The sequence below is a fragment of the Gossypium hirsutum genome, chromosome D07, assembly GCF_007990345.1.
Source record: "Gossypium hirsutum isolate 1008001.06 chromosome D07, Gossypium_hirsutum_v2.1, whole genome shotgun sequence".
In the NCBI taxonomy this organism is placed as follows: Eukaryota; Viridiplantae; Streptophyta; class Magnoliopsida; order Malvales; family Malvaceae; genus Gossypium; species Gossypium hirsutum.
Window position 1 is genome coordinate 19,537,580 of NC_053443.1, and position 12,176 is coordinate 19,549,755.

Sequence of the window (12,176 nt, forward strand, 5' to 3'; positions counted from 1 at the left end):
GCGCCGCTAATGCTTAGGTCTTTAGCGGCGTTTTTGAAGAAGCGCCGCTAATGCTCTGGTCTTTAGCGGCGTTTTTGAAGAAGCGCCGCTAATGCTTGGGTCTTTAGCGGCGTTTTTGAAGAAGCGCCGCTAATTCTCGGGTATTTAGCGGCGTTTTTAAAAAAGCGCCGCAAAAAATATTTTATTATTTATTATTTTTTTCCTCCTCCTTTTCCCAAAATCGATTCCCCCCACTCTTTTTCCTCTTAATTCCTTTCTCCCCTACCCCGATTCCCTTTATTTTCCCCCCAATTTCCCCAAATCGGTAGCCCTTTTATTTTTCCCAAATCATTTCTCCCTCTAACCCGATTCCCTTTATTTTTCCCCCCAATTTCCCCAAATCGGTAGCCCTCTGCATTTCCTCATCTTCTTCCTCACATTTCATTCGTCCCAAAAAACATTTCTATTCCTCTTTTATACAAACAAAAAACAATGGCTACACCGTTGCTTCATCTTCTTCCTTTACCATGCTTCATTTAGCTTCATTGTTCTCCATTTTTGTATTAGTTAACGCAAGAATCCCTGCCCCGGTGTTTACACTGGTGGATCCTGGGAAACTGCTCATGTCACTTTCTATGGCGGCAACATTTGTCAACTTTGTTTACCTAATGTCTTAATGATCTATAGATGATTTCATATTTTCTATAGGCTCATCTTCTGAAGGTCTATGTTAGTTCATATTTTCTATTTCTGTTTTACATAATAAGGCACCTTTATGGGGTCCTTTAAGATGAATGTCCATGTGAATGTTATTATTTCTCGTCCAAGTCTCTTTATTTGTGCCACAACTGATTTTCCTTTTTAATTTGTAGGTTACATCTCCAAGTGCTTTACCATAGATCTTTAAAACACGCAATGTCTGCTTCCATGTTAGTTGATATTGTTAAATGTGTCGCTACATTTTTCAGGTAAATGAAGTCTTTCTATGATCTCTACTGCTTGGGACTCATGCCAGTTTATTATTTTATGTTTGGCTAGATTCTTAACTCCTTATTGGCTTATCAATTGGAAAATTGATATTTGAGCGAAGAATCTTTTCTGCAACTCTAGTTAGCAAAAAAGAAGAAAAGGTGAAAGATCATATAGAATTGAATCAAAAACTACAAAAAGGCGCTTAAATTGGCTTGGATATACCCTGTTTTTGAAACTTAAAGACTTTAGGTTTTCAAAATTATATAAATTTAGGCACTCTTAATCTCCAATTGTATGATCTCAGTTACCCCACTAACTGTTTCCAGTGTTTGATGGATCGTCTAAGCCCAAGACAGAGGCCGGTCTTCTCTGGGTTTACAAAAGCTGAGGTAATAAAATTCTTTCGTTTCTTTTTCAAATGGCATTTCTTTATCTGGGTATTTTACAAGCTTCTTAATTTCTTAACAAATGTGCAGTTTTAGCTCTTACTTTTTGCTTATATTCATGGTTCTTTTTAAAGTTTTTTTTCACGTTTTTGTATTCATATGATATTATCAATATTAGTTTTCTTTATGAATGAATTGTTTTAGAAATTAGCTCCAAATCATGGTGTCTAGAATCTACAACAAATGGTGATATGGAATTTTTACATACTTTCAGGTTTCTCAGCATGGCAATATGTCATATTATCATTAGTAGTTGTATTTATGAATGAATAGTTTCAGAAATCCCGGTCCAAATTATAGTGTCTAAATTGCGGAACCAAAGGTGCCATAGAATTATTACATATATTCAGATTTCTCAGTGTGGAAAGCTTCCTACATCTTAATGTTTCCTTTGTTCTTTCTTCTTACTATCTTGAATACATCGTTAATGTTATTCGTAATTCATTAGCATTGTGAAGTTACAGTAGTTGTCTAGTTTCTGTTTCACGTGTATGATAGTTTCGATTAATTGCCAGATCCTTTTGCTTGGCATCTTTCTTGTTTTGACATAGTGGTAATGTACACATGATTTAAAATTCGAATGTTGATGATTTGAACTGTTTGCTATAAGCAGACCAATGCATCTATTGTACTGAGTTTCTGTATAGCTCTTAGATAACTCATGGCTCATGTAGCTTGTTTCTGAACAGCTATTATGCTTTGATGGGATCATGAAACATATATTTTTTCCATTTTGTTACCTTTTTATGCACAGATTGAAAAAATGGAAAAATTGTTCATGGAATCAAGAGAGCTGCTGCAGAGTAAAGAGTCTTGTCAAAAACTTGCAAGAAATTTTAGGTTAGTTGAATTTCATGTATCTCTTCTTAGACCCCCCCTTTTTATTTTAATCATATGAATTAGATGGCACTTAGATACATGTTGTCTTTGTAGTTCATCCTCAGGTCGTGCTAGTAAGCCCATCGTTAAATGGAACAAGGTCATTCTTTGCTCTCTTTCTTTCATTTTCTGCATTAGTTTTCTTATTATTTCTCCTATTTTCGTTCGATTTTGCATATGTTGTTTTTATTTAACAGTTTAGGAACTCTCCTATTATCCCTAGTCCAATATATGTTTCTCAGGTACAAAACTGGTTCACAACTAGGCAGCAAGAAAGCGAAGTGAAAGTTCCTTCAGTGGCCAATACATACAAAGATGAGTCTGGACTTCCTCAAACTTGCCTTCTAAATGATGGAGGCCTAAGTTGTCAGATTCTTAAAGGTGTGTCTCTTTTCAGGAGTTTAAAAAAAAAAGAAATGCTCAATTTACTACTTACTTTAGTGCAGTGACCTGATTCAGAAATATAAAAGCTGTATAAGCATTGAGGAGCCCCTAACTTTGTATTTGCATGTAATGTTAGATATAAGCTAAAAGTTCACCAAGCCTTAAAATTTGGTTTTTGATTGGCCTTGCCTGTGTAACAATAAATCATAAAACATCTTTGAGAAACAAGGCCAAGAATTGGGTTTCTTTTTTACTTGTAAAGTAGAACTTCTACCAGTATACATTTGTTTGTTGATGCTCTTTTTTACTCTTATATTCTAAACTGTAGAAATCCTACATGCGTTTCCTGGTCATTTTTGCTTTTGCTTTGTGATCTAGAAATAAAAAGCAAATTATAACTTTTATTACTCAGCTGAAGCATCATGTTTGTGGAAAAGCATGTATCCGATCGCCAATTCTTTTTTCTGCTTTCTAGGTTTGGTTTCAAAAGTGGGAGAAAAGGTTTCAGATCTATCAGAACTAGAATTTGAGGCAAAGTCATCAACACACGGAGCATGGTAAACACATGAGTATTTAAACTCAATAGCAAAACTTAGGCTTTCTATTGTTATGCATAATAACATGCATTTGTTATGTGCAGGTATGATGTTGATATGTTTCTGTCTCACCGAGTTACCAGTTCCGGTGAAACTGTAAGTATCTAGATCATATTATTCTGATCACTGCCTAGACTGATGCTCATCCTGAGCTAACATTAAACTATTCTTTGTTGCTGTCAATCATATTGCGAGTGAGATTGAGTCGAACTTTACATGTAGGCAGTTTACACCAAAGTTTGAGTTTATTGTAATGATTCTGAGTGTTTTATTTCACAAGTTATTTGATAAAATGTATTGTTTCCTAAAGGAAGTTCGTGTTAGATTTGTCGGATTTGGAGCTGAGGAGGATGAATGGGTTAACGTAAAAAAGGCAGTACGAGGACGATCCATCCCATTTAATGTTGTATGAAAAAGCCAAGGCTTAGCACTTTTTCAAGTAGAGTGTTATTTAATGTTGTATTCCATGGTCGTTTATCTTAGTCGGAACTTGAATTAGGTGTTATTGAAACAGGATTTTGTAGCTACCTTGTGTACTAGCTTTTTTAATCATGATTGTTAATTATTACGTGTTTTGTAGCTTCTTTTATATTTGGCCGAGTTAATATAGATCAGATGAGCTGTGAGGTAGATTGCTCATTTATTTAAACATAATATTTTAATTCTAAATTTAAATTCATTAATTTTTATATTTACCTTTAAAGTTACAATTTTAATAGAAAATTTAATTTAATTAAATTTTTTATCCTTAAAATTATATAGTTTAAAGTTTAAATTTTAAAAATAAAATAAAATATAATATCTATAATAAATATTATTTAATTAGATTTTTTTTAAAATTTATGCTTTTAGTGGCGTTTGTGAAAAAGTGTCGCTAAAAGTCAATGTTATAGCGGCGTTTGTGGGAAAAGCGTCGCTAAAGGTCTTGTTCTTTAGTGGCGTTTCTGGAAAAAGCGCCGCTAAAAGTCCTGGTCTTTAGTGGCGTTTGTGGGAAAAGCGCTGCTAAAGATCCTGGTCTTTAGCGGCATTTTTTAGAAAAAAAACCACTAAATTTAGTGATGCGATCTTTAGCGGCATTTTTTCCGACGCTTATTAAAGCGTCACAAATACTTTTAGCGGCGCTAAAAAGTGCCGCTAAAGGCCTAAAAAAGCGCCGCTAAAAGCCTGTTTTGGTGTAGTAAAAATTAGAATTAAAATAAATATTAATAAATTATATTCACTTTGAAACATTTGAATTATGAACATATAACTACATTTAATGTAAAACAAATCCGAATAAAACATGAATTAATTTAAATTTAAATAAGTTCGAACTCAAAAAAAAAAAATTGAACGCAAAAAAAGTTTGGACTCGAAATAACCCGACCCAAACTCATCTGATTGCCACCTCTACCTTTATTGATAAGCATTTAAGCTTGATAGGATAGGGTTATAGGTTTGATTAGAAAACTTACATGAATGAGAAATATAATTATATTAATAAATTTAATGGTTAAAATTTTAAAAGTAGAAAAAATTATTGAAGCATATGAAGCTAGTTGAGTGGAAAATCAATTTCTACCAACCAATTCAGAGTGAAAAACATTCTTTCTTTCATGAGTTTTTTTTTTATTCATTCTAGTTTAGAATAATTTAAGAGTGCATCATAGAAATTGTTTCATGAGTTTTTTTTTATTCATTCTAGTTTAGAATAATTTAAGAGTGCATCATAGAAATTGTTTCATTCGAGTAAAAGCATTATACTCTAATTGTTTCGCACAAGTAAAAAAACTATTTTTAAGATAATTTCTTCAAAATGCCTTTTTTTCTAAAATTTGGATTGTTGAAATTTTTATACAACAGAAGGCATGATTTATTAGATTGGAAGATTTGTGTACTTGAACTTTACATCATCTTTGTGTAATTGATTGGACGATTTCGGTTTACAGATAAAAGGCTAAATGTCGAAAGTTTAAAAATTAATGCTTCATTTAGTTTCAAGAAATAAAAGACCATTTTCATTTTCATTTTCATTTTATTGGAAAATGAAAAAGATTAAAGGAGATGTGTTTAGTCGAAAATTTTAAAAAATGATTTTTGGAAATGAAAATGAAATTGTTTTCACTAAAAATGTTTTGTAAAAGCAAAAATAATATAAAAACGATTTTTTACTTTAAATGAATCAGCTCTGATGCAAACCCATACAACGCAAATATATTTTTTAAATAGTTTTTGAAATATTAAATCTTGTATCATGGTTTGAATCCATTTAAGTGTAATTTTTTATTTCAGTTCTTATGTTTCTTTTGCAAAAAAAAAAAAAATCTAAACATGTTCTCATTATTAAAAACAATTTTCTGAAAATGGAAGTTTGCCACTTAAATCAAATTGTCTGCCTAAACACATGTTCAAACATGAGATTGAACAATCAACAAAACATAAATGAAAATGAAGAAAGTAAAGAGAGATTTTGCACATAGTCGTTTGCTAACGTAGTTCGGAGTCAATCCTACTCTGTGGAGCCTTACCCAGTGAATGGTTTCATTCCATAATTGATCCAACCACCTATAAGTCAAGCTCAATCTATTCTTACACAAAGAAGTAATTGCAACCCCAATAGCTAGTCCCAACTTGTTACAACCACTCACACAAAACCTCACTTACAAAGGTTCAATCTCTCACAAAGAATGCCTACTAATAGAGTGCAAAGATACAAGGAAAAATAATAAAGATAACTTAATCAAATCAGCACATCACTCCCTTAATTGATGCACCTTCACATGTGTATTGATTGTCTAATTATAAGCTTAATATGGCAGCCTATTCTATCAGTATAGTCCAAGATAAACGTTTATTCTTTAATAAAATAATCAGGATAAATAGCTTCTAATCTTATCCCAACATAAACTAGGATTGATTTCATTAAAATCAACCCATAAATCTGCCAAGATAAGGGCAAAGGACAAGCACAAGCCTTATCCACAAAGTTAAGTCGATCTTAACCTCTTCAAGACTTCAAATTTGACCATGACTATGAAGCACAATGAAACACGTCCATAAATCATGTCCTAAAAGTCCATTTGCTTATGGAAACATCACATGAGAAAAACACAAGTCAATAAAACACCCATGTTGTCCCAATGTCTTGACTAATCAGGTCTTTGATTGACCAGACATCGAGTTCTCAGTGCTTGGACAACCTTGGTCCTAACAATAGAAAATATTTTCAAAAACCAATCAAAGCTTAGTAAGTGTTAGAAAATTAAGTATTCAACTTAAGTTATAAAATCTATTTGATATATTACTTAAAATTAAGTACATAATATAATTAGGTGGTTTGATAAGCATGAATCTTAAATTATGATGAAAAAAAATTATTCTACATTTTATCTTCAATTTTTAAACATTTCAACTTACTTTTAAAAAAATTAAAATTTAAATGTAATTTTTATAAGATAATTAAATGTTAAAATAAAATAAAATAAAATAATTAATTAAAAATATTCTCCATTAAAAAAGATTTGACACTTTTATATAGAAAAAAGTCTATCAAGTTATTTTTATTCTTAATTATCAAATTATGAAAAAAATAAATTATTAAAAATATTAATTTTAAATTAATTTTTTTTTCAATAATTTATTAACCAATGCCTAACTCATATCTATACTATTATGTATAGACTTGCTTCTTTCTTCTTATTTTTTTGAACATTATTAATAATAATGGTTAATTTTAAATTTTGATCTCTACTTTTTTAATTATAAATTTTTTTTAAAATCTCCATTTCGGTCCCTAACTATGATAAATTTTGAGATTTTATCTTTATAGTTGAATTTTTATATAATTCAGTAACTCAATGTTTATAATCTCCTTAATTAGTTTATACTAGTATATATAAAAAGAAGGCCCTAAGGCCTTCTTTGATGCCTGGCTTGCTCTTTTTTCTTTTCTTTTTTCTTTTTGTACATTTTAAACAATAATAGTTAATTTTCAATTTTTTGTCTTTTTATTTTTTATTATATAAAATAGTTAAATCTCAATTTTGGTTCCTATACTATGTTCAAATTTGAGATTTGACTTTTATAATTGATTTGTTTTATATAATTTGATATATCAATAATTATAATACCATTAATTAGTCTAAATATTTTATTCTGTATAAAATATTTACGTAAATTTAAAGAATTGTTAACATTGTTAAATTCTAGTCCATTGTAATAAAATCTTTTGCGACATGATTATCTAGTGAATTATTTTCTAAAAAAAACATTAGAATGTCACATCAACAAAATTTCACAGAAGAATTTTAACAATGCTGACAATTAGACTTGAACTTTTGAATTTAAAAAATAGAGAGTAAATTTTTAAAAATAAAAAAATATGAACCTAATTGTCAAATATACAAAAAGTACAAAAAATTAAAGCATATTGTAACCTTAAAATTTTAACTATTTAATCCCATAATATTTAACCCAACGAGAAACTATACTAATTATTTACTCAAAGGTGAAGAAGTTGGAAGTAGGTAATTTTTATACGGTTGAACTAGAAAATAAATATCAACACCTTTTTCTATAGATGACATGGTTGGATCATCATGATTTTATAAAGTCCTCATCTCTACATTGTTGGGATCTTCCTAAGATATTAGCACTTTTCTTTTTTTTTTTCAAATTTCATTGTTACAACCATATACTTCCTTAGTTGTCAAAAGGCGGATAAAAAGAGTTGCCCAAGGCAATGCTAAAAGGAAAACGAGCAATCAATGAGATAAAATAGTTGAAAAGAAAAAGGAGAGTTGCATCAAGTGGGGAAGGAGAAGCCCCAAAGAGATTCCTTTAATATTTGATTATCACATAGAACCCATGTTAGCGGCCACTTTGGATTTGTTTAGGATGGATTTATATATCATATATTAATTTGTAGGTGAAAGTAAAATTTTACATGAAAAAGAAAAACACAAGATAACGATTAACGACGATCAATGCTCTTTTATCATTTCGTTAAAATTAATCATATTGTGCTTGACTTCAAATAATCTCATGATTACAATGTTTTAAGTGAGAATTAGGCATGAACCTACTTTTATGAGACAAGCTAAAACAATTGCTTATGTCATAACTTAGAAACCAACACTACCAAATTAATAACCTAAGCTATGAAGCTCAACCTTTTAAGTTGTAGACGAAACAATATTACTAAATAAAAATACAATGAATATGACCCACACAAAAAATAAGATATTATCAATAAACCTGAAAGGTTTAAAGGTTAAAAGAACAGTCAATACAACCCAATCAATCCCAAATCTCACTAATGTGATAAAATACTTGAGTGCGACACAAGTACATGGATTATCTGACCTAGTCAATCAAAAAAAATAAAAGAAATTCCTACAAACATTTGTTGTCGTTTATTATGAAGACCAGGTTAAAACCCTAGTTTTTGAGTTGCAGGTTTTAACTTACCATATTGATCATACAATCGAATTAAACGGTATACAATACAGAAAAACACTTTGGGGGAAGGGATACAAAAGCATGGTATAAATACTTGAAATTTAATAAAACTTAATCTTAAGTTTGAATCCAACATCTCATTGTTTACGTTATTTGGCTTGGTTCAATTATATACATAAAAGTTTGATTTTGAATCAATTATGTATATAAAAATTTAATTTTGATTCAATTGTATACATGACATAAATATATCTATATATTTTATTTTAAATAAACATAATTATTTGTATATACGACATATTATATTATGTATAATTATATTTTTGGATTTGAAATTACGAGGATTTATGCCGATGATTAAAATTAAGAATGTAATATATTACATACTAATAGAGGCCACCTGATTGATGACTCTTAGTCACAATGATTACCAAGGATAGAGCTATACGGACATGAAATGGTGGAAGTAAAAGAAGGGAACTATATCCAGATGAATTGTTTATAAAGAAGATGATGAAAAAGGTTGGAGATTGGAGGTGGTCTAAAGGAAAAGGATGCAACTTTTCTCATGAAGGATGCAACTTTTCTCATGCTTTCTTTTTACTATTGTCTTTCCAAAGCATTCCTTCGTCCCTTTGTTATGTTGCCTTATATGTGTGAACATTACTCCTATGCATCAATATCATCCCAAGTTTACCTTTTTAGGTGATGAGAAATGAGAATGGCCCAGTTAGGTACATATTCTGAGAAAAAAGAAAATTTAGAGGCCGAATCCAATATTTCTTCTGCGCAATTGCATAATTATTATGATACGGTAGGAGTCAATTTAGAGGTTTTTACAAATTTGGGTTGAATTTAAGTATGATATTAAAACATTTTATGTTAGTTTAAATCAGTTCGATTTGAAATATGAGTTTAAATTTTTGCTGAACCAGCTTATATTTATAAATAATTAACTTAAACCCATTTTAGGCCCACTCATTTTATTTTTTAAATATATTTTAAAAAATATTTATTTTATTTTTAATTTAATATTAAAAAATTTATATAAATTTTCATTTAAATATTTTTAGATATAGATAACATTTTTTTAGTATTTACATTATAGTATAATATTTTATTATAGATTTAACTTGTGTTATAAATCATATTATATACAAAAAATAACATAATATAATATATTACAAAATTAAAAAAGTAGTTCGGGATGGGTCGGGCCTCGAATGTTTGTGCTCGAGTTTGACCCGCACTTTAAATAGGCTTGATTTTTTTATCCAAGTCTATATTTTTGGCCTAATATTTTTACCTAAACCCTCCCAAAATTTAAACAAGCCTTCGAGTATAGAGAAATAGCCTAACCCTTAAACAGGACTAGATCAAATGAAACAAAAAAAAACTTAAAATAATTATTTATATTAAAATATACTTATTAAGGATTTACATTTAATATATCGTTAGTGTATAAAGTGTTTGTACAACGAAAATGAATCAAATACAAAGCCATTTAGGTAGACCTATCAACTAGGCAATTGGATTGGTTTTGGGTCGGACCAATTCATGTTTAAAATTTTTAGGTTATTTTGGGTCGAGTCAATTTCATATTCAAGTAATTTTGAATTTGAGTAGCTTCACATTTAAATCATGTAACACCTCAAACCCGGCCTAAAAGTTATGACCGGATACTAAGGAATTACATCAACTCATCCAAAGCTTTGTTTTAAACCAAACTCAATGCATGTTTTGAAAACATAAAATTTTTGCAAGAACTCCCATAGATGATTAGAGAAACCAAAGTTCGAAAACACTTATTTAAAACTCAGAATTCACATTCAAAATCGTGCGTTTTGAAAGTACTAACATTGACAGATCATTTTCAGTATTAAAATAGTCATTTGTTAAAAACCATATATTTTACTTACGAGAAATATTTAAGTGATTATTGAATATTGCAGCAGAAAATTATCAGAGCTTTAGTTATTTAAAAATCAAAATCTAATTTATTAGCTCATGTGATTTGCAGTTTTATGCTCGAAACCATTAAATGCCGACGAATAAAACAAAAATAAAAACCAGACCCAAAACCAGATTACAACCCAAAAATAACTAAAACATAAACCAACAAATATTTTAACCGGTAACCAATTCAAGCTCCCACACACCGTCTGGTCCTAAGTTGGAAGTTAACCTGAAACGTATTAAACAAACGAATGAGCTAAAAGCTCTGTGTGACTTAGCCTACAAGCATAATGTTGATTTAACAAGCAAAAAAACTACCCATTATCCCCACTAAATCTGATTAGTTATCCTATTAGATTTTTCCCAGAGTTTAACAAAGATAATTTTCACTTTGCACACACAGAGATTCAAACACAAGACCAAAGGGTAAGCTGAAGCCTTACTACTAAATCAGCAGACTCATTCTTATAATCTGTTGAGCAAAATTAGTGTATAAGCCAAACGTTCAAAGATAGAGGTTGAAACAAAAATAATAAAATTTCAAAGAAAAAAATTAAACCCAGAACCTCACACACACAAACACAACACCTATCCACTAAACCATATTAACACACTTAACATAATTTTACAATTCTAGTTTCTTCTAACCCAATTTTTAGGGTGTGACAAATCATTTTGGTTTCAAGTCATTTTAGGTTTGAGGAACGGGTCATTTCCAGTTTTAGGGTTGGCTCATTTCATATTAGTCATTTGAGTTTAATTTAATACATAAATTATTTTGAATCGGATCATTTTATATTCAAGTTATTTGTATTTTTTACTCATATTTTTTTAGTTAGATTATTAAATCCGATAAGGTTCAATCTTTTTTACTTTTTAAATTAAAATAAATCAAAGTTAAATAACTTATTTAAACAATTAAAACTTATTTTTAAATTAATAATTATTAGAAAATATTTTTGGAATAAATTCTTACTAATTTAATATAAAATATTTTTGAATCGGTGAAAATGGTTATTATTTAGTTTATTTTAAAATTATAATTATAAATATTTTAGTGTTAATAATGTTTTTAATCTAAAACGTTTTGATAATATTTATTTATAAAATTTTGATTTCTTTAATTTTTAATAACGTTAGTTTCTCGAAAATTTGATGAACAAGCAAAAATGAATCAAATTTTTACGATTTAAAGCAAAGGGAAAAGATCGTAAGAAAATGCTTTTATAGGACTTTCGAATCAACCTAACTATCACAATTGTGTTGAGTTAATTATTATTTATTTTTTAGATTAAATTATAGAGTAAATATTAATATATTAAAATATACTTCAAATCTTTGTATTCTTTATATATTTGAAATTTTGTATTTGTATTTATTTTTAGAAATTTAATTACTCTATTTTTCAAATTTAAAAATTCAGCTCCAATTGTTAATACCATTCAATTCATTTGTTAAATTCACTGGAACAACATTTTAAAATTAAAAGAAAAAATACTTACTCAGTAACCATATAACAAAAAAG

At 29.0% G+C, this 12,176-nt stretch overlaps 1 protein-coding gene across 5 annotated transcripts; it reads left to right on the forward strand.

Annotated features, from left to right (window-relative positions):
* The first annotated feature begins 216 nt into the window (after positions 1-216).
* LOC107954280 (protein SAWADEE HOMEODOMAIN HOMOLOG 1) lies at positions 217-3,945 on the forward strand. Of its 5 annotated transcripts, none has more exons than XM_016889791.2 (9): positions 217-702; positions 852-947; positions 1,278-1,340; positions 2,152-2,237; positions 2,331-2,376; positions 2,519-2,657; positions 3,136-3,217; positions 3,301-3,352; positions 3,567-3,945. In XM_016889791.2, the coding sequence occupies exons 2-9, from the start codon at positions 927-929 to the stop codon at positions 3,666-3,668; spliced, it is 591 nt and encodes a 196-aa protein (XP_016745280.1). In that variant the 5' UTR covers positions 217-702; positions 852-926; the 3' UTR covers positions 3,669-3,945. The 5 variants fall into 5 exon arrangements, with proteins under 5 accessions (XP_016745280.1, XP_016745282.1, XP_016745278.1 ...); XM_016889793.2 differs by having other exon boundaries at positions 3,571-3,945; XM_016889789.2 differs by having other exon boundaries at positions 1,298-1,340.
* Positions 3,946-12,176: the final 8,231 nt, after the last annotated feature.